This window comes from Oryzias latipes, chromosome 17 (genome assembly GCF_002234675.1).
Source record: "Oryzias latipes chromosome 17, ASM223467v1".
In the NCBI taxonomy this organism is placed as follows: Eukaryota; Metazoa; Chordata; class Actinopteri; order Beloniformes; family Adrianichthyidae; genus Oryzias; species Oryzias latipes.
In genome coordinates, this window is record NC_019875.2 from 19,654,716 (window position 1) to 19,677,222 (window position 22,507).

Here is a 22,507-nt window from a genome sequence, read left to right on the forward strand (position 1 = left end):
AGGGGAAAGGGTGAAAGGCCTGAAGCTGCTGCTCAGCCAGTGACATTCCAAAAGGCAGCTTAAACATAGATTGTATAAACTGCAGATGGTATACGCAGAAAGACATGACAAATGGCTTTGCAATATGTCTTGAAGTTAAGTCTTGGCATGTCACCTGGATAAATGAGAATCGTCACTGACATCCTGTCACCATATTTTCAAGGCTTTTTACCACTTTGCTCTGTTTCTCCACCTGCAGAACCTCAAAACAGCCATGGCAGCAGAGAAGATGAAAGGTTTCTCCCATGTCGTCGTGTCGTCCAGCCTGCGGGACGGGTTCTCCATAATGATCCAGTCTGCAGGACTGGGAGGAATGAAGCACAATGCAGTCCTCATGGCTTGGCCAGCAGGCTGGAAACAGGCCCAGGATTCCTCTGCAAGGAAGAACTTTATAGGTAACTTGCACAGAAACTTCCCACCAAAAGAATTTTCTACTTCCTTTTATAATGTTTCCTTTTAGTTCTTTAAGATTTGATTCAATCCCCACATGCATAGGCATTTTGCTTTTTGAAATGTGCAAATTTTTATGTTTTTCAAATTAAATATTTGAACAAATGTCTGCCCTATTTTTATGAAGAAAATAGCAGATGTCTTTGAACATCACCATTTTTTCTTTCTCCCCCCAGAGACAGTCAGAGAGACGACATCAGCGCATCAGGCTCTGCTGGTTGCTAAAAACATTGATCGTTTCCCTGACAACCAAGAGCGTCTGAAGGAGGGAACCATCGACGTGTGGTGGATCGTACATGATGGTGGACTGCTCATGTTGCTGCCTTTCTTGCTCATGCAGCACAAGGTGTGTCGAACTTTAGGGTTCACTTAAAACTTGTTTTCATCTCATTTTATTTTATCGCAGAGGATGAGGAAAAAAATGTTAATTAAAGAAACGATAATTGCATGCTCTGTTTTTTTTTACTAAGAAATTAAGTGCACACTCTGAAATGTCTTTAGGTGTGGAGGAAGTGCCGAATGCGTATCTTCACCGTGGCCCAGATGGATGACAACTCCATCCAGATGAAGAAGGACCTGGAGACATTCCTCTACCATCTTCGCCTGGATGCAGTGGTGGAGGTGGTGGAAATGGTGGGGCAGTTTGTCAGTTTTTAAAGGATTCTACTTTTTTTTTTTTTTACTGTGCTCTGATACTAACGTTCGGCTTGTCCTCCTAGCATGACAGCGATATCTCAGCTTTCACCTACGAGAAGACACTGATGATGGAGCAGAGATCCCAAATGCTCAAACAGATGCAGCTGTCCCGCACAGAGAGGGAAAGAGAGGTATGACACACTAAATGCTATCTATTTTCTTTACTTTTGTGCTCTTCTCATCATTTTAAAGATACATTTTTGTTGCAAAACATTTAGCTTTTACACTTTCCAGCAGAAAGTATAATGTACATAATCTAATGCAGCCCTCCAAAAGCATAACTGTATCGGGAATGCACAATGTGCTCAGATTCAGAGCATCACTGATGTATCACGTGGTTCCATAAAGAGGAGGAAGTGGACCGGTGTTGTTGGCGGCTCCCCTTTTCAGACCCAGAGCATTCCAGAGGACGAGGTAGCGAATGAGCTGCATCCATCGTGCCACGATCCTGCACATTTTTTATTTAACATCCATTTCAAGCTGCAATGCTTCAGCGCTGCCTTCTGCTGCAGCATCATCTTCATGAATCTGCTGACCATCCAGTTCATACTTTCCTGCTCATTTGGAGTTAAAGGCCATCTCTGTAAACCCCCACTCTGATCATCTTTTGAGCTAAAATCGTTCCCAGTGGTCCCAGCAGTTTTTTAGCTAAAATCCAAAAACCGGTGTCGTTTTCTTGGACATAGTTTCTGCAGAGCGGCAGGAGGTCATGAGAAATTTGCCTCCGAGTTGTGGGCTGGACTGTTAGCCTAGTTGTTGACTAGGTTTTCACATAAATGCGTATTCTCCATCATCAGAAAAATCTTACGAGAACACGTAAAAAACACCAAAAACCCTATCAGAGTGGATCTTTAAGATAAAAAACCCCAACTAGAACGGGACAGGTGTTTATTATCTTTGTCTCAGAACACGTTTTCTTGTGTTGCAACAGTTTATGTAAAGTTCATGATTAAACCGTGTCTTCCTGTTTGACTAGTTTTTGTTTTGTGTCCTTCTGCTCTCTGCAACTCCAGCAGAGTGAACGTAAAATGAGTAGATCCACATCATCTTCATGATTTATTCTCTTTAACCATTTCAAATGATAGAGTTGGATTTTTCGGGATAGAAAACAAATACTTTTATTGTTAAAAAATGAATTATGTTAAAGACCTTAAAGAACAATAAGTTCAGTCGCCTTCCATTGGAGGGTCTGCCCTGATTCTGGAAGTTCGTGAATTTAAATCCAGGCTGAGTCATACCAAAGACTCTAAAACTGGAATCCGATGTCTCCCTGCTTGACACTCAGCATGAAGGTGTTGGATTGGGGGGTTAAACCACAAAATGGTTCCTGAGCGCGGTATGTGTCTGCAGCTCACCGCTTCCCCAGAGGAAGGGTCAAATGCGGAGAACAAATTTCACACACTTAGGTGCGTGACAGATGTTGGAACTTTGACTTGGGACTTTAGGTTGTTGCACAGCGTGATGTGCAAACCTGGTTTTTCACATGTGACTCATCCTCTGAGAGGAGCAGTGAGTGGCACCTGAGAACAGTTGATGGTTCTATTCAAGTTCAAACCTAAAATCATATTAGGATAGTTGACAATTTGCCTAAAAAAGACAATATTTACTATTTGAAATGTCAGTGTCAACACCATGGGGACTAAAGGACTATTCATTGATGAAGTCAGAGCTTTGTGGCCAAGTTTTAGTCCAAGGTTCAATTTTCAAACCTTTTTTGCACGTTTGAAAGCCGTTTCTTGGTGTTGAATTATCTTAAAATGGAAAAACATTCCAGATAAGGGGGTTAAACTTTACTAACCTCAGTTTCTGCTTTGAGTTCATCTCCACACAAAAAAAAGCACTTGATTTTACTGCCACAGTAGGAGTATGCATTCAACTGTGTTCTTTAGTTTTATCTGCAAACTACAATTGATTTGAAGCATATTTTTAATTTCTTTTATAATTTATATTTATTAACCAATAAGAGTGGAGGGTTTGGGAATTTCTGATAGAATTAAATAAAATTATGCTAGAATAGAATAAACGATTCAATTTTTGAAAAGCAGTCAAATAGAAAAGCGGGAATGTATCATTTAAACTTAAAAATTATTTGATAGTTTTATTGATTCTTTTTTTTAAAAAGGTGAATAAAAAAAAGTGCATGGATTTCATTTGCTTGTTTTTTCACGTCGTTGAACTTGCTAATTGATCAGACAGAATTTTTCTCACCTCATACTTTGCATTCCACTAAAAAGATGACGCCTGAAGAACAGATGCCGCAACATTTGACCTGACTTATTTTTGTTTAGGCCCAGCTGATTCATGACAGAAACACAGCCTCTCATTCTGCAACGAACGACAAAGCTGCAGGTTCAGCGCCGGATCGCGTCCACATGACGTGGACCAAAGACAAGCTGCTAAACGAGAGGAACAAACAGAGAGAAGGCATGGCGGTTAAGGATATGTTTAACATGAAACCGTAAGTAAATCCATCCAACCGTTGACTTTTTTTCGTTAGTTGGGCATCAAAATAATGTTGATTCTGACTAGTGATTGTTGGTATGTTCCTTATGCAATAAGAGAAAATAATTCAATTATTTATGTAGCCCAATATCACAACACAGTTGTCTCAATGGGTTTAAGAGCCCCAACTCTTTTAGGGATTCAAATTTTCTGCTAGTTTTGAAGAAAATTAATGAAATACTGTTTAAGTAAAAATGTTTTTTTTAAGGTTTAAAATAGAGTTGAAATAAAGAAGAGAAACGTTTTCATTCATTCTGCAATGGGACAGTTGTGATGGGTAAAAATCTAAAACACAAAAGCATGCATGTCCCTTCCAACAATATTACACAACCCTAGAGGTTAATTTATTAATAAATGCATCATTATTTTAATTTTTTTGTTCTATCCTTTTGTTCCAAAACTTGTTAACATGAAAACTATCAAATGAAACAGATTCTTTTTAAAGTTTTCCTGACTTTTAAAGCATTTTACAGTGTTTTCCTTCTTTAATTAAATAAGTCTTGATGAAATCCCATTGTGTTTGCATAACAATTCCCGTTTTTGGTCAGTTCATCATGTATGTCTTCCAGTTGTGACAGAATGAAGTGCTTCATTTATCTGGTTGTAATTTTAAATGTATCTTTTCTCTTTCTTTCTTCAGTGAGTGGGAGAGCCTGTAAGTCATATTATTATTAACATTACATGTGCATGTGAATGTCTTTGAGAGTCATTGTTGAAAAAACTTACCGCATGGAGAGGCGCCAAATGTAATCCCAAGCAAGATAAAATACCTTTGTTTTAAGACGTTTTTCGACTTCAAAATAATCTTAAATTTAGAAAACACATCAAAGTGACTTGATTTTTTTTTCTTCTTAAAATAGGAATTCTTGACCAGTTATTTACTCTACTGGCAAATGTATTTGCTCATATAAAGAATATTTCTTATTTTAAGAATTTAGGATTTATTTCAAGGGGACCACATTGTGGATCTGATGCTTTTGCCTCAAAAACCTCTGGTTCACATCTGCATTGGTGTTTATCCAAATATGTAATCTAAGGTGTTCTTACTTCTGTTACTGACTGATATCGTCATAGTATAAAATATTGGGTTCATCACACATGTTTTTTTTTGTTGTTTTTTTTTTAATAAAATGCCCTTTTTTTCAAAGGAGCCAGTCCAATGTGCGGAGGATGCACACAGCTGTGAAGCTAAATGAAGTTGTGGTCAAGAACTCCCACAATTCAGAACTGGTCTTGCTCAACATGCCGGGCCCACCCAAGAATAAGAAAGGAGATGAAAACTGTATCCTTTGTCACCGAAGCTTCGCTGTGTCATATTCAGTAAAGTCATATTTATAAAATATGTGGAATCACCCCATCCCTTAAAGAACATTAAGCTAAAATAAAGCCACAGTGGCTTTACAGTGGCCATTTTGCTTCAGTTGTTATGCTCCAAGGACAGATTGTATGAAAAACTGAGGAATCTCAGGGCGAACCGAAGCTCAGTCCGATTGGAAACTAACCGAGACCATCTCCAAAGATGGGTCAGAGAGTGGTTCCTGGTCCCGGACCAGGGTAGAGGCTGAACATTTGTTCCAGATTATTTGGGGAAACGAACTCTGGTTCACTTAAAACGGACCAGATGTGTCCAGTCTGAATACACCCTTAATGCCAGCCGAGCAGAAAAAACGCAGTTGTTCATTTCTTATTCGTGATCATGTTAACAACAGTTGGCACTTCCGTGTTTTGAAAAGGACGCTACATACACGTCACTAGCCAATCAGAGTGCCTGATTGGTCACAGTTGAACGTTTTCCCAAATAAGCAGTCAAAAATTCAACTGGTTGAACTTCCAGTATGCAATCAATGAACAACAGTTTTGTAGGTAGAGCCCGAGACAGGACTTAAAAACTTGTGTATTCAATGCAAGAGTTCTGGATGCGGAAGCCCGACGCAGGTTTACGTGCGTTTACATCGACCTTTCATTGGAAGTGGCCACCTAAACAAGAGTCGATGCGTCCGGTGTGAATGTATCTTCAGAGTTTTGAACACAGTAGTCCGACTCTCACATATTTACATGCGTTTTCCGAGCCCCACATTTCTGAGCCCGGAGTAAACGTAGGTCAAGCTTGAGTATTCTCCGGTGTATTCACTTGTTTCACATACATAAAGAAAAATATCACAATGAGCTTTTAAGATTTAAAACGACTTATTTTCACTCAATCATGATCGACAATTTGTGCCAATGTATGCATCCACATTTGGATAGAATGACTGGTGTATGTTGTTAACATATTCACTGAATCCTTTACTAAGGTGCGTCTCTCAGATATGGAGTTCCTGGACGTTCTAACGGATGGCCTAGAACGCGTCTTATTGGTTCGTGGAGGAGGTCGAGAGGTCATTACCATCTACTCTTAGCGCCGAAAGAACATATTTTATTATTTTGATTTAAAGCTAGAAGAACACAGCTGGGCTGAAGAAAATCGAGGGGTTTGAAACCATGAGGAAAGACAGAGAACACAGATTCTCACTGCCAACGAACGAACAGACTGATAGAAGACAATTTGCCACTTAATATTTTGGAGCAAAGTGATCATTCAGGACGAAAAAACTGAGTTCACACACCCTGATTTCAGTGCTCTTTCATCAAAACCAGAGGGCTCAGTGGTGGTGGAAGAACCAACATCTGCACGGCTGCCTTCATTTCCTTGTTTTCCAAAACAATGTGTCAGTGTTCCTCACTGGAGTATGTCCTTCTGTCTTCGCTCCCTTGTTAAAAGTGTATTTTTGTGCAAAAGCTGCCATGGAAACAGTCGGTTTCACTGCCAACTGCAGACCAAATGTAAAGGAACATTGTTAAATTGCAATACTGCAAGTAACATTTGATCTGCATGCTGTAGAAAAATATTGTGCAATCTAATGATAGTGTGACCTACCCTAATTGTATAGATTATATATTTTATGTATATTTTTTGGAATAAGTTTTCATCATTTTTGACTTAAACACAACTGTATCAAGTATGCGTAAAAAGAGGTTTATTTTTACGGCATTTAAACTATTGAAATTGATTTTTTTATAACAGCAAATTTTTAACAAAAGTGTCAATTCGTTTCAAGAATTGCATTGAAACTGTTTATTATTGTTGTTTTTTTTATTCTTTTTTAATCTAGCAACAATACAAAAAATGAAAGCATATGACACATGTGTATATAATAAAAATGTGAAGGAAAGAAAAGTATTGTTGTTTTCCGTTTAATAAAGCCATAAGATGAGAACATCAAGTATTTTGAGACTCGTGTGACCGGCAGGATCATGTGGTTTTGCACTCAGGAATCCAAATGAAAAAAACAAAATTGTGCGTCTGCTCAACTTCATTGCACATGTTGTTTGTTTCGATTTTAAAGGTGACTGAATAAGAATAATTATGAACTTGTGCGTGTATGAACAGGATAAAACTGTGCTATTATAATGAAATGCAGTGTCTCTTGGCACTGGACTTCAGACTCAGACTTGAATCACACTCACATGCAGAGATGTCTCACTTGACTTGACCTCAATACTTGAGACCTGAATGTAGTGAGTTTTGAGACTTTTGAACTTGATATTTATTAAGTCTCTTCTAATTTTATCTTGCTACAGGACCTGGATGTCCTTTCTAAAATTAAAAGCTCTGTTTAAAATGCAGAAACCCAAACTAACTGCCTGTTATTGTTTCCACGAGCTGTTTAAATAAAGTAGATTGTGAAAAATTGTGACAGAAAATTGTTTGTTTTAAACATGATTTTTAATACTAAAATCTTGACTTGAAATTTCCATTCAAGACTTGGCTTAAATTTGCGAGGTTGCCATGGTGTAGAGGAAGAGTGGTCTACCTCTGATCAAAAGGTTGCAGGTTCGGTTCCTGCCCTGCCTGCCCTGTCGACATGTTCTTGGGCATAACACTGAACATTGGTCCCTCTGGTTATGGTTTGGCAGCAGAGGCGCCATCACTGTGTCAATGTGTGTTTGCTGAATGGGACTGTGACTGTAAAGCACTTTGTGCTGTCGAAGAAGGTGGTAAAACGCAATAAAAGTACACGAGATTCCCCATTTGTTGAACAAGACTTCATACTTGACTTAAACTTCAGTGCACAGACTTCTGTCTTGACTTGCAAAAAGGGACTTGTGCACCCTCAACCTAATGCCTGCCTTTCAAAATAAAAAAAACAAAGACTGTAGTCAAATTACATCACATGTGAAGAACTGATTGTTTAGATTTTTTCCTGTTTTTTTTTGTGTTATCATCAAAAACACCGGTATTTCATATCCACAAGTCTGCAAAATGAGCTGTGCTTATTGATTGGCTTATTATTCAGCCCATTTATAAACATAAATACAGCATGCTTTTGTGCGTCCCTTTGACTTTGCACAAATTTACCACAAACTTTTAGGAAATCAGATCTACGTGTGTTCTTGATTTGATGTTTTATGGTCTTTTATTTCCATTTTAAATAAAACTTTACTTCTATTTCAATACATTCTTTCTTTTTTACTTTAATTATATTTTTCCATTTACACCTTTCTTTTATGCTTGTGAGCTTGTACTTTTGCTTGCCTTCAATGATCACTTCAACCATTCTGTGAAAAATTGCTTTTTGGATGAAAATTGATTTGAGGTAAACACTTGTTTTAGATGTTTTCCTGACGTTTAAGTCAGAAGCATTTCGTTTTGAAAGTTCATAAAGTTTTGATCTTCCTCAAGTGTTAGTCCATAGTATCTTTTGCTTTCCAAATAGAAAGCACACCCAACTCAAGCACTGCATACATACTTCATCTCTATACCTGAGTATTTTTATGCTTAATAAGTTACTTATTTTGTCAATGTTATTACCTCGGCGATGAGCAATCATGGAATTGTTGCATTTGCATTTCACTTTCTAATTAGGCAAGCAAGAAATAAATCTCTGTCTCAGGGTCACCTGGAGCTAACTGATATAATTGGTTTATTCATTAATGAAGGCATTTCAGGAATTCCTTCATTTCTGGGTTTATGAATTGCCAATATTTTTAACAGATGACACAAAACCTGTTAAAGACTAAAAAGTTAGATGCAGAAAGCGGTTGCTTTAATTAGAACTAAACTGGCATTAGTTAATGTGAATTGAATGAGAAAAAGTTGTTTTTTTTCCTGAGGGGAGTCAAGTTTCCAGACTGCATCCAGGGAGCTGTTTGCTCCAGACTGAGGAAGTCTTTGTGCTCCAAGAGAGAGGGAGCAGCAGTGACTTCAGGTCTGGAGAGCTGAGGGAGGACAGAGGGACCACGGATTTAGCTGCAGCTTCATCATACACTGTTCCCTTTCAGAGCTGGATTTTTATTGACTTTCCTGCTGAAATGTTTCAAGGGTAAGAATTATTTTCATGAATTTAATGTCTTCTGGAATACAAAGTCAGTTTAACTTAAATGTTCCATATCATTGTCCAGTCTCACTTGGTTTTCCTTCTATGTCCGATTTGTTTCTCCAAATTGAAGCTTTGAGAACATTTTGATGCTTTTTTAGAACTTAACAAGACTGAACTTTTATTATGTGACTGATGTTTCTCTGCAGGTGGTCTCCTGCCCTGCATCTCGCCCTGTTGTTCTGTCTGGCAGCTGCTCTGAAGGACACAGGGGGTAGGAATTGTGTTCCTAAACATTTTGTGTGTGAAAAAAAAAACAGATTTACAAAACAGATTTAAAATTGTAGTCTTCTTGAAACTAATTGTGACAAAAAAGGAAGAACAAAAGTTTCATTACTTCTGCTTGGATGACCCTATGAGTGCAAAACAATAAATAAAAAACGCCAACATTTTGAAGGTTTAAATGAATAATAGATTGTTGCTGTTTCTTAGGGTGTAATTTGATTAAATCGAAGTTGCTTAAACTGTTGAGTAAAAGAAAGAAAAAATATATTTTAGGGGACACAAAGAGTTTCTTTAGGATTTAAGGAGGCAAAAGCTTGAAATGTGCTCATGTTAATTAAGGAAGTCAGAACCTTGCTTGAGAAAGTAAAAAAGTCCAACAAAAGAATTCCCAGAACAGATAAAAACCTGATAGATTACTTCTGAGTACATACATAAGAATCCTTATTAGACTCCCGGCCGAACCTCATATCCACACATTTTTAGATTTTGAGTTTTTACAATAAATGGTGAGCTTAGGTTCCACATTTTACGTAAATCTGCAACAAACTCGTGCCCTTTTTTATGACATAAAGGTCACAAGACAAACGTATCCCATCAACATTGACTTTAATACTTGAAACATTTTTCTTGTTTCCTGAAAAAGAAATAAAAAAAAATTTAAATAGGAGGCTTTGTATTTTAGACGTCAGTATGTGGTTTCAATAAGGTTTTGGAGTTTTAGAAAACTGCAAAAGTTTTGCATTGGAGACATCATATTGGATTTAATGGAATCACATCTGGAAACCGATTTGGTTCCCATTTTCACACCTGTATCTGCTGCTGTGGTTTTCACCGCCTCCCTGCTGTGTTGCTTTTGTGTGTGACTCTGCTGGAGATTGATGGTCTGTTTGTTAGGCAATCGGCCGATCTTACTCTAATCCTCTTCATCCTCTTTGTGTGTGTCTGCGGTGAGGAAGCTGGAAGTGGTAGACAAGTCAAACACCACACAGAGGTGGGAAATGCAGTGTTTAGCCGGTATGATAATGAGTTTCTGCCTGTGGGTTTGACTTTGCTGCATTGGAATGATGGTCGCTGAATTTTTAAGTTGGATATTAAAAACCTATTTTGATTCCAGGTCATTAATAAATAATAGAAATAACAACAGTCTTGAAAATGCATCTGCGTTCTTGCTTGAGCTTGACAAAAGAGTTTCTCGTGACAGTGTTTTCTCCTAAAGGCTAAAGGCCCTAAACCCTCGTGACTGAGAAATCATGTTTTCAATTCAGGCATAAAAAAACAAACGCAGTATATCTATCTACAAATTATCAATATTTTCTAAAAGAGATGATCTGAGTCACAAATAGTTGAGATCACTCAACATCTTACCAATGAGATATACTTTTTATTTGATGGATGTTTTATTCCCTTTGATCAAATTTCAATGTAAAGTTCTTTTTATGCACAGACAACTTTGCAAAAATGTTGTCAAACTAAAATGATAAAGTTGGATTAAACAATTAAGTTTTAGTTTTTATCTTCCTTTTTAAAAAAAATGAAAAAAACAGCTTGAAATGTTTTTTAAGAAAATACAAACTTGCTAGATATCTCCAAGCAAAATGTATTTCAGCCTTAAGGCCCGTACACACCGGGACGAATATCCGCCAGGCGTTATTCGCCAGCGTTTTTCGCCACGTCTTTTGTGTTCACACCCAGGCGATTTTCGCTGACGATGAGCCGAGCGAACATGCAATTTCATTCCCTGACATTAGATGGCGCTTAATGTAAACAGAAATACTCCTGTACACAAGGTGGCGCTGCGCAACTTTACGATTCTTAAAGTCGCTTTTCACTCAGAAGAAGAGAGCAAGTATTTACGCGCTTGTCAGAATCAAACAAAGAAAACATGAATATTTCAAGCATCAGTAGCTCCAACTGGTACTTGGTAAGGGGATATTTAAGAATGTCCGTCATTATTTCTTCGCGGGAGTGTAGACGCTACTTGGCGTCTAACTTCTTCGCTGGTATGTGTGCTCAGCAAGGCAGTTTTGTGTTTGAGCGCCCCCAAGTTGTCTTTTACTGTAACTTCAGAAGCTCCAGACACGTGTGCAAAAGCGCCATTCTCATTGGTCGAATAGATTTCGACGCGACGCGTCGGAAAAAAAAAACGAACCCGAGGCGTTTTTTTTTTTTGACGCTTTGGCGCTTGGCGTTTTTTCGCCTCTGTGTGCACACTCACATTGGTGCCCTTTGTTTAGTCACGAGGCGTTAAACGTCGGCGAAAATCGCTGGCGAAATTCGTCCCGGTGTGAACAGGCCTTTAGATTAAAGTCCCACTCTGATCTTCTTTTGATCTATTCTCAAAGCGTCCCCAGTGGTCCCTTAATTATGGTTATACCGCTTTTAGCCAAAATTGACAAACCTGTGTCATTTTCTAGATCGTAGTCTCTATAGAGTGGCAGTATTTAATTAAAAATTCACCTCTGAGTTGTGAGCGGGATTTCTGAAGCAGGACAACCCCGCCCCCTTTCCCTTCCTGTTGCTGAGAGCTCTCTGCTTACCCGTTAGCTTACATCCGCTTATAACCCCAACCTAACATTAGTAGTGTAATAAAAATGGCGAGCAGAAAAGACGAGGAAAACAAAGATGGACATCGAACTATTCATGTACAAGTGGAAGCATCAATATGGAGCGGAGCAGGAAGCTTGTGCCCCACCCGTCATAATTTCTACATCACAAATACGATCTTATTCAAACTGCCTTTTTCAACTGCTCTTGATTCATAACGATTTGGATAAAAAAAATACTCAGAAATACAACTTCAAGCTTAATTTTCTGTATAAATGTCACAAAAATGCCACAAGAACATGTTAAAAACACAAAAAAACAATTTTCCACTTTAACCTCAATACCACTGGACATATGGTAGAAAATGTATTTCTTTACCCTTGTGCTATCTTAAATGACCCCACCCTTGCATTGACGTGTTCTCCTTACCATGACAAAGGTGGATAAAGGTTGAAAGAGTTCATGTAATCCATGGACACCAGTGAAGATCACAAATCATTGAAGAGAAAAGGTTCAGTGCACTGTCTAGTGGGTCTAGATGACCCAACTCCCAATGGTAAAATGCCTAGGATAGCACAAGGGTTACAAAGTGAACTTTAGGAAGTTGTAAAGCAGCATCAAGGAACAAAAGAAACAAAATATATAAATATATACTGATAAGAACAAAGTAGCATATTTATCCTCGCCATATATTCTGCTGATTACCTAAATCAAGTTGATTCTATGCGACAGAACCTGGAATAAAAGTAAGAGCAACAGTAAGAAAGTTGTGGCTGGAAAACAAGCAGGAATAAATAAATTCCTACTATAATTAAAATATTAAAGAATATTTGTACTTTAGTGTTAATGATTAATAGTGTTAGCATCCTGCTGTTAGGCATTCTGCCTGCAATATTTCCTTAAATGTTAAAAACAGTCTTAGGGGAAATACATCCTCACCCGTGCCTTCAATATAAGCAGTGCAGTGGTAAGTGCTGAAGCATAAACAGCTGTGAGCGGACCACTAACGCCATTCAGGTCGCTTAACGCCCAGTACAGTTTGGTTTTTACTACAGTCCTAATAGCAATGAATGTAAAAAGGGATTCCACATTAATGGAACAAGATCACTTAAAGACAAAATCTAATGACATTTTTGCTTTTTAACACCTTGTAGCATTTTTCTCATGATGGAGGACAAATTTAACGAAATTTAGGATTAAAATGGCATTTCCGAGCTGTTCTTTATTTCAATGGCGGGAGGAGACACATAAAATTCCATTAGAAAAGGTAGCTGTTATGTAAAATCTTCAGGGCGGGCCGCAACCTTCCAGCACCGCTCCATACTGATGCGTCCACTTGCAAATAGACAAAATCTTTGCTGGCATCTGCCTCAAAACTGCACAACTGGAGATCTTCAGTATTCCTCGGCATTTCTGTTACACCACTACTGTTAGGTTGGGGGGGGGGGGGGGGGGCGTGAGGGACTGTAAGCTAGAGTGAGAGAGAGTGTAAACAAAGGGGGAAATGAGGATAGACTCCCTCCACGCTAACAGATGCGCCCGCAGCTCCGAGGTGAATTTCTAATAAAGTCCTGCTGCTCTACAGAAACTATGTCCAAGAAAACGACAGCATAATCATAAACAAAAGATCACTGGAAACACTTTGACAATGGAATGATTGGAGTGGGACTTAAAGATTCTTTGTAGGAGGAATTCCAACACAAGAACGTAGCACTTTGAAAAAATAGTTTATAATGTCAAACAACTTAACAGTCTGCATTTTTTTTGTTTGTTCAGTTTTAAAAAAAATTAAATTATTTCCATTCTGATCATCTGCTTTCACATTATGTAAAATAAAGCTGTCAGATGGGTGTTTTCCACATTTTTTTTATTTGTTTTCAGCTTTGTCTCGATTTAATGTTATATCTAGAAAATAAAACTCGTTCTGGCTTGGATTCAGGCTTGTGATTTGGTCTGCAAAAGTGGATTTCTGTTAATTCATCACGCCATTGGGTCAATGGGAAACGGGTTACCATCACAGTGAAAATGGAATAGTTAATTTCCAGAAAATAACTGCTTATGAACCAACGAGGACATAGTATTAAACCGCAGCATGTAGTTATATACACTTTTGTCTCTTAATTTTTGTTAAACGTGTTATTTATATCTACATAAGATCTCACATGAACCTTTGTGCAGTTTGACCTACAAGATTATTACCAGATCCCTTTATAAAAACTGTTTGGTAAAAGAATTGGACTTGAGAATGAAGAAAAAGGCTTCAGCCAGACCATTACCAGCCATTCAACTGATTTTCTAATTGTTTACTTCTAGTTTTTCAGTTCTCTGGTTGGCCTGTTTACGCTCACACAAAAATGGGAACTTCAGTTGTAAACAAACACAGACTATTGTTTGGTCATCAGACTATTAGACAAACATAATGTGGTTAAATTTACCATGAGAATTCCATAATGTATTCATAATCTCAATTTTGCTGTTGAAATTAAACTTTGAAAACAAGGTCGTTGAACCAAAAGAGTTAGAAATTAGACATATATATATATATATATATATATATATATTTTTTTTTTTTTTACTTAATTTTTTAAACATCTTTTAAAAGATATCCCCGAAATAAAAGTGGCTTTCCTCAATAAACACTATTCATTTATATGAATAAGTACACACGTGGGTTTGACAAAGAACAAAAATGTCTCACCTTCATAAAAAATGCTGAAGAAAAGTAATTTATGTCGGAAGGAAACTTCACTTTCTATTTACCGACGGTTGAGCTCCTCTGAAAGGATGGCATGTCTGGCCAATATCAATAATTACAGGGAAATCCCAGTAGGAGTCTGTTTTTGAGCTCCGTCTACACATTTCAGCACAAAAACTGCATAAATGGTCCCATTTTTATCCTTGGAATAAAATCATCCGATTGTGTTCCTTACCTAATTTTATCTCACTTAAATAATATTCTTCCTTTGTTGTTTTCTGATTGCAAACAGACAAGAACGCATGGGAGAGCCAGCACCATAAAAGCATTCAGTCCATTATATTACTGTAACAGTGTTCTGTCTGGAATGTTCTCCTTCAGCCACGGTAACTGTGGTTTGGTACAATGAAGCAACTGTAAAAGGTGTCATTGCTGTATATGAGTCACGCTTCGCTCCCATGACTCCTGGTGGGGAAAAAATCTCTCTCAGTGGAAACATGAAATGAAGAATGGGTGTTTCTCATGAGCGGTTTGGGATTTCTGTTCAAATTGGTCTTTCGTTCTTTGCCTTAATGTTCATAGAGGTGAAGTAGTTCGCTTAAGTTTGTGTGGCAACAGCAGAAGCATTTAATGGAATCAATTAGATTTAATGGAAGCTTTTTCTTCAGTTGAAGACAATGTGCAGCTCTCCGTTTTTTGTTTTTTTTTAAAACACTAAAATGCAGCCAGCTTTCTGTTGTTTGGGTACAAGGTTTCCATGGTTTCAGTTTGAGTAGCAGAGCATGAATTGTTAGTATTGTTTCTGCAACATGTGTACTTTTGGATATGACTCACATGAGCCCCTGAAACTCAGAACTAGGATGAGAAAAGGGTTTATTACACACCATCCTTCACATATATTATTCTAAAGTAAACAACACATGTAAAGACGAAAACCATTAAAAAAAAAAGAAAATTAGGACTACATCTAGTTTTACTCCTTGTTTAAAACCAGTGGTTCCTAAATGTTAATACATTTGACAAAAATGTATAAACATACATTCATGAAACAATGCAAGAAACAAAAAGACAACAAAGCAGCTGACCAGAAAACCAGACACTTAACTACATGGAGGTTAATTAACTGAAATGAAAACAGCTGTGGTTAATTATCATATGAAAACAGGTGAGGCTGACACATGCGAAACCTGAAAACATTACTAAAAAACAATCCCCACAGTTTTACAGTTATAATAAGCAGGGATTCTTGATCAATTGTGTGTTGATGTTTTTAATATGACTCAGTAATTTTTTTTCTTTGACTCTTTCACTCAAAGTTGTCTCTTGTCTGGCATTTCTAAAAAGGGGAGGAGTGGATTCAGAAACTTTTTCAAAGGAATACATTTGGCTGGGAAAGTTTTTCTTGTCTTGCTTCTTTCGGGACAGTTTTGTGACTCCAAAAATGAGTATGAGGTTAAATTTGGCAAAACCAACTTCCTATCAGGTTGTGTTCAAACCATGCAGTCTGGTTGTAAAACAATGATGAGCGTGTGTCTTGAATTATCTTTGTGTGTCATCAAGCCACCTTAGGCAATTTTTTTGTGTACAGTAGTCACTACATAGTGCACTATATACTCCATTCGCCATTTTGTAGAGGTGTCTGAATCTACAATTCCAAAATTGAGTGCCCTAGATTTTCCCAGAAGTCTCTGCGAAAAACATAGATGCTCACTAAATTGGCAAATACAGACCACAATGCATTGAGTTTGAACAATTTGCTAAAGAAAATGTACTGAAACATCTTTTTTTAGTAAACCAAAAATGTTTTTATCACCAAAACACATTGGATTCATAAATAGTTGCAGCAAAACGCTCAAATCATTTTGATTTTCACATTGTCAAAATGATAGAAAACACACACACACAAAAAAACACACACACAAAAGACGTAATGAGCATGGTCCTCTAATTACTTTTTAAAATCCAGGGCACCATATAGTAGTTAGGGATTAGAGAGGGAATTCGGACATAGATATAGGGGAATTATAAAATTGTAAAAGTCTCTAGAATTATAAAGACTAAAGAAGCCCAATTCACAAATAAGCTAAATTGACCAAACCAAGCCTTTCATATCAAATAAATATACAAATTAATGTTGTCCTATGACATATTTTCACAAAATAACCCTGAGTAAAATAAAAAAAGACTTGACTCTCAAATTCCTAGTAGCTGGGTTTGGCACATACAGGCTGCAGTAGCTGCTGACAGCCTGTTGATAACATTTGACCGAAACTTCCTGTTTAAGATATGATCTGCTCACAAACAGGGTGAGAAACTCTTAACTTTCAGAGGAAATTGAATCAAGGAAATTGGCAAAAACAATAACCAACCAACCAAGAAAATGCATGAATATTTTTTTTTAATTAAGAGGGAATGTTATAGTTAAAGACCCACTATGATGGAAATTGTGTTTTTTGGTGTTTTTAACATGTTGGGGGAAGCTACTAGGTATATTTCCAATGAACTCCTGCTGCTCTCCAGAAACTATGTCCTAGAAAACGACACTGTTTATTTGAATTTTGCCTGCGAATTAAAAGACCACTGAGAACACTTTTAAAATACATCAAATGATGATCAGAGTGGGATGTTAACAGGACATTATAGAGAAATCAGCAAAGCATTGAGTGTGCATGTGTCTAATCAAGTAGGTGACTCATAATTCACCCATGAAAGGAAGAAGTGCTGTCCCACATTTCACCTCTGCAGTTCAGAACAGTGGTGTGTTTTGTACTGCCAGCCTGGTGTGGGTGGTCAATGGACGGGCCTCTGCCAGTGAGGCCTCGGAACAAAAATGAGCTAATATTTTCCTGTTACATATGTTCCAAGCTCTGCCGTTTCAGAAAATATGTGGAGGTAAACATGATGCAAAAGCATTTTTTGACTCCACAGATCCAGAATTTCTCAGTTTGAATGACTCTTTTTGTAACTGATGGCAGAGACCTGTTCTAGTTTCCCCATTGTTTCTAATCAGGACAAAGTTTTTCCTTTGTTTTTATTTGTGCTAGAATTCAGAGGAAGGATGAGCCTCAAAAGCAAGACTGGAGAGCTGCATGAGCAGCTGAGCAAACACTGTAAAGCACACAAAAATACACAGTCCGACTATCACTTGCTCATATTAATAGTTTTTACAGGATTGTTGTATTATCTTTCAAGTATTTTGTCAACTTCTTTAAAGAAAAAAAAAAAAGAACATTTCTGTACAACCTTGCACAGAAGAGCCTTTGAATTGTATGCAAAAAGATTAGGGCCATGGAGGGGGAGAAAACTAGCCCCAAAAAGAATATGACTTTCCTCAAACTTCTGAGATTACAGTCAAAATTTGGACAAAAACAAAGTCAGAATTCTGAGACTAAAGGTCGGGATTCTGAGATCAAAGTGAGAGATTAAAATCAGAATTCTAAGATTAACCCCTTGTGCTATCTTAGGCACTTTGACATTGGGAGTTGGGTCATCTAGACTCACTAGACAGTGAGCCGAACCTTTTTTCTTCAATGATTTGTGAACCTCACTGGTGTCCATGGATTCCATGAAAACTTTCCACCTTTATCCACCTTTGTCATGGTAGGAATAACACGTCAAAGTAAGGGTGGGGGTCATCTAAGATAGCACGAGGGTTAAAGTCAAAATTCTGAGAAAACAGTCCCAATATTTAGATTGTTAAGTTTTGAATAAGATGGACCCAAAAGCAGACAGAGATTAGGTTAGAAGTAGTGCACTTTTTGAAAGTAGAAACTTGAATGGCAGATGCGGTGAAGAGGCAACTGGCAGATGGGCAGTAGGTCCAGAGTAGTTCTTTGATGGCGTAGAGGGGAATCCAGAAGGAATCAACGTGGCTCAGGCTCAAGCGGCTCGGCCTCAAGCGGCTTGGTTTGGCTTCAACCAGGAAAGATTGTGTAATCTCCCATAGAGAAGCAGACGAATCGACAATGGCTGGAGACGTTGATGGACTGATAAAAACTGTCTGATTAGATGTAGAACAGGTGCGTGTAACCCGATCCTCAGGCAAGTGTGCAAGGGCGAACCCGACACCTGACAGAGATTGCAGTAATATTCTGATATTAAAGTCAGAACTTTTTTTTGGCCTTTATTTTTTTCCTCCATGGCACTAATCCTCGTCCACAGAATTGTATTGTGCCAAAGAAATGCATGTTTTGTACAATCAAAAGGAGGGAAACTGAAACAATGTGTTCACATCTTTCATTAGCGAAGTGGTTTCTAACTAAGCAGCAAACAGATAAAGTGGGTTTTGTTGACTTTTTGAAAGGGGGCAAGGAGGTTAGAAACTGCAATGACTATCAGTGTCTCATGGAAAACGTCCCACTGCAGATGTCCACATTTGACCTTTGAGCTACTTTCAACAATGCAGTCATTTATCTGAAAGCCCTCTCTGTGATGTTTGGCGCCTGGGAAGACTGTTGTTATTATGACAGTTGGATTGATTGATTTATTGATTTATTTAATTGTTTTGTTTTGCTTTTTTGCATAAAACCTGATAAACTCTATAAAAAACAAAAAACATGTGGACAAATCATTTCACAAAAGCCTTTTTCCCAAATGCCCTGCAACATTCTACTGAATGAAATCGAATCATTTCCTGTGAGGGTGATAACAGCAGGGGTAAAGAAACTCCATTTGCAGAAGAAGCCACTTCAGTGAACCGGAACCATCTGCACTGACCCACAGGGTTATTGGTTCACTGAAAAATGTCTCCTACAGTGACACGACAATTATAATCCTTCAGCTCATTATTATGGTTTTACAGCTTTCAATCTGCCCTGTCATTTGCCATTAATACCAGGAATTTAAGGACATTCTTCTGCTTAGATGAGGATATCTGCATGCATTTCATTTTGAGTGTTTAGTTGTAGATCTACAATTCAGTACTAACATTTGCTCTGCAAATCATGAAGGAGAAATAGCGGCTTTGACACGAGTTTTAAAAAACCTGTGGCACAAAAGCTGATTGTAGAAATCTTATTTGGGCCCTGTAAACAGACTCACAGGATCACCCTATCGGAATTGTTGTTCTTTCATGCCTTTGTTGCACCTCAAGGCAATTCCCCTTTACTACCTTAAAGTATTTTCTTCTTCTTCTGTCACCCCCTTACTAGAATATTTGTATTAATCAATGTTATCAAAAAGATAAATGACCCATCTTTTGATTTCTGAATTAAAACTTTATTTTTCTTAAACCTCTTGACACCTGAATATATTTCCAGACTTTAAATTTTCTGTGTAGGTTTGAGTTGTTCTGCGGCGTGCTCGAAAGAGGTTGTGAATCCATTTTCTGTAAATCATCTACTGCTCATTTGATAATCACATAATAACTAATTGATGGTAGAATTACAGTTTTCTTTACTCATTTAAAAGTAAATCTCAAAGCTGTTTTCCTAAAATATGCAATCTGCCTGCAGTCTAACTGTTATTTCCTGACTGATTCTTCAAGAAAATCTAATGAAAACATAACTTTGAATAGACAAATTTCATTTGAGTCTTCAAATCCTATAATGGCTTATTTATTGTTGTCTGTTACAAAATTTTAAATGATTTGCTTGCACTTTGTTCCTCTAAATGTACAGTAATCCAGAAAATGTAGTAAATGGTAATCTTCTTCCGTCCACTTCGCTCTCACATGGTTTGTTTTGGCTGTGCCAGGTTGAACTCCCTGCAAAGAGGATTGATTGGGGCTGACTGCTTGTTAACCCCCCTATAGGTGGCACTGAACCTCTGCATGATGGTATTTTGGCTTATGTGGGTTTGAGTTTCAGTGTGTGCAAATTTTGCACATGTGTGTTGCAGTTGCATGTGTTCTGACATTTCAGGCATTTTTAGTAACGTTAAGCTTGTTGCAGGTCAGCCAAACAAATCCCTTGACATTCATGTAAGTATATGGGTATAAAACAGTAAAATAATGTCTTAGTGTTTTGTTCTTTGATCTTTTGATCTGTTTTCAAAGCGTTCCCAGTTGTCTTTTAATTATGTGTATGACGTTTTTGGAGAAAAATGTAAAAAAAAACTTGTGTCGTTTTCTAGGACAGTTTCTGCAGAGAGGCAGTTGTTTATTAGAGATTACCACTAAATTGTGTTTAGGACTGTTAAAGTAAATTGAATTTATCCATTGAATAAGAACAGATATAAAAACATAGACATACAACAAAAAGTCGTTGGATGCCAATATCATAATACTTTTAGCAGTAGTACTTTACAGCATTTGTCCTTAGCTGGGATTTTTATTTTATTTTATTTTATTTATGAAAATATGTAAAATGAGAATAAAACAGTTATTGTTGAAATTCCATAATCCAGTTTAAAAGATGCAGGGACACAGTAACCCTTGTGCTATCCTAGGCACTTTAACGTTGGGAGTTGGGTCATCTAGACCCACTAGACAGTGCTCTGAACCTTTTTTTCTTCAATGATTTGTGATCTTCACTGGTGTCCATGGATTACATGAAATCTTTCCTCCTTTATCCACCTTTGTCATGGTAAGGAGAACACGTCAATGGAAGGGGGGGTCATAGGATAGCACAAGGGCTAAAATGATAAGACACACATCAAAACAACATGCTAAATATCTGTTGCTGTGGAGCAGTGCCCGCCCCCACTTCCCGTTACCCATCTAGTTACTTATTCCACCCAACTAACATTAGTGGTGCAACAAAAATGGCAAGACGTACAAGGATCTATTTGTCTGCAAGTGGATGCATCAGAATGAAGCGGTGCAGGGAGCTTTTGCCCCGTCCAACAATTTTTTACGTCACAAAAAAAATTTCTGTTGCCTGCTCTTGATTAACAAAGATCTGAAAAAAGAAATACTCAGAAAATTAACAAATAAACAAAATTCTCTTTATATATGTCCTCCATCATCAGAGAAATTGCACAAAAACATGTTAAAAACACCAAAAAAGACCATTTTCATCAGAGTGGCTCTTTAAGGAACTGATTTCTCATGGCCTTGTCGCCTGTGGGTCCATAATGGCCTAAAATGGACTTGACAACAACAATATTTTATGTTGGTTATTTCCTGCTACGCGTTGGAGTTTTAAATGTTTTCAAAAATTGTGTGTAGGTGGTTGCATTTTTGCTCTAAAAATTTCCTGACTGAGAAGACTCAAGAAACAGGAAATGAAAACATAATGTGGGAAGAGAGGGGAAGAAGAGATGGATGTGGAGGAAGAGGAGATAAAGGAGAAAAACTAGTTTTGCAACAAAAGCTTGACTGTCTGGGGGCTGCTGTGAGTTCATGTTTGTGGTTTACTGTTGTCTGAGAGCAGGATTGTTTTGTTAAGCCTTCCTGTTCACCCAAGCATATATGTTAGTGTAATATATATAATACAAGACAGTGAAAAATTTAGATTGTTTCTCATATTTTACTATGTAAAAACCTAAATATGAGGACGCAAAAAAAAAAACAGACAGTGAACCAAATCTTCTTTCTCTCTAATCTAAATGACGCAACTGAAAAAGTTGGTCACACGGATACTAAAACATACAGAAACTGTTTTACACACAAAGATCTTGTGCAGCATTTTTTTTAAACCAGAACGTTTATAATCACCACTTGATGCAAATGTCATTTGCAAAAATTGGTTAAAAAAAAAAAAAAAAAAGGTTTCCAAACATTCTGGAAAACTAAGCAAATATGAGCAGAACATGTTCAAAAGTAGTGACAAAATTTTTTTTTAATTGTCTTTGCTTTTTTCAAATGATTTAAAAACTGTGTTGTGGGGGTCTGCAACTCACAACCCACTAGAAGCCACAACATCTCATTTTACCCAATGGAACAATAAAACATGGATTTGTATTTGTGTTGTTGCTTCTGTTAGGATAAATATGAATGAAATAAACAAAAAGAGAAAATGTACTTTTTTCAAAATATGACGTAACTTTAGAAAGAGGT

General features: G+C 37.4%; 2 protein-coding genes across 3 annotated transcripts in view; both read left to right on the top strand.

Annotated features, from left to right (window-relative positions):
• LOC101169392 (solute carrier family 12 member 7) overlaps window positions 1–7,758 on the top strand; it is a 28,363-nt gene extending 20,605 nt beyond the window's left edge. Inside the window, exons 19-27 of one of the 2 annotated variants that reach the window (XM_020710962.2) lie at window positions 239–434; window positions 666–835; window positions 991–1,122; window positions 1,209–1,316; window positions 1,495–1,599; window positions 3,474–3,643; window positions 4,328–4,342; window positions 4,836–4,969; window positions 5,995–7,758. In XM_020710962.2, the coding sequence (XP_020566621.1) occupies window positions 239–434; window positions 666–835; window positions 991–1,122; window positions 1,209–1,316; window positions 1,495–1,599; window positions 3,474–3,643; window positions 4,328–4,342; window positions 4,836–4,969; window positions 5,995–6,086 (1,122 nt within the window). In that variant the 3' untranslated portion in view covers window positions 6,087–7,758. The remainder of the gene's footprint in view (window positions 1–238; window positions 435–665; window positions 836–990; window positions 1,123–1,208; window positions 1,317–1,494; window positions 1,600–3,473; window positions 3,644–4,327; window positions 4,343–4,835; window positions 4,970–5,994) is intronic. The other variant, XM_011486581.3, reaches the window with a different exon arrangement.
• A 927-nt stretch (window positions 7,759–8,685) lies between these two features.
• The window catches only part of LOC101169641 (collagen alpha-1(XV) chain), a 60,993-nt gene continuing 47,171 nt past the window's right edge, over window positions 8,686–22,507 (top strand). Inside the window, exons 1-2 of the mRNA XM_023964779.1 lie at window positions 8,686–9,050; window positions 9,254–9,318. Coding sequence (XP_023820547.1) covers window positions 9,040–9,050; window positions 9,254–9,318 — 76 coding nt within the window. The 5' untranslated portion in view covers window positions 8,686–9,039. The remainder of the gene's footprint in view (window positions 9,051–9,253; window positions 9,319–22,507) is intronic.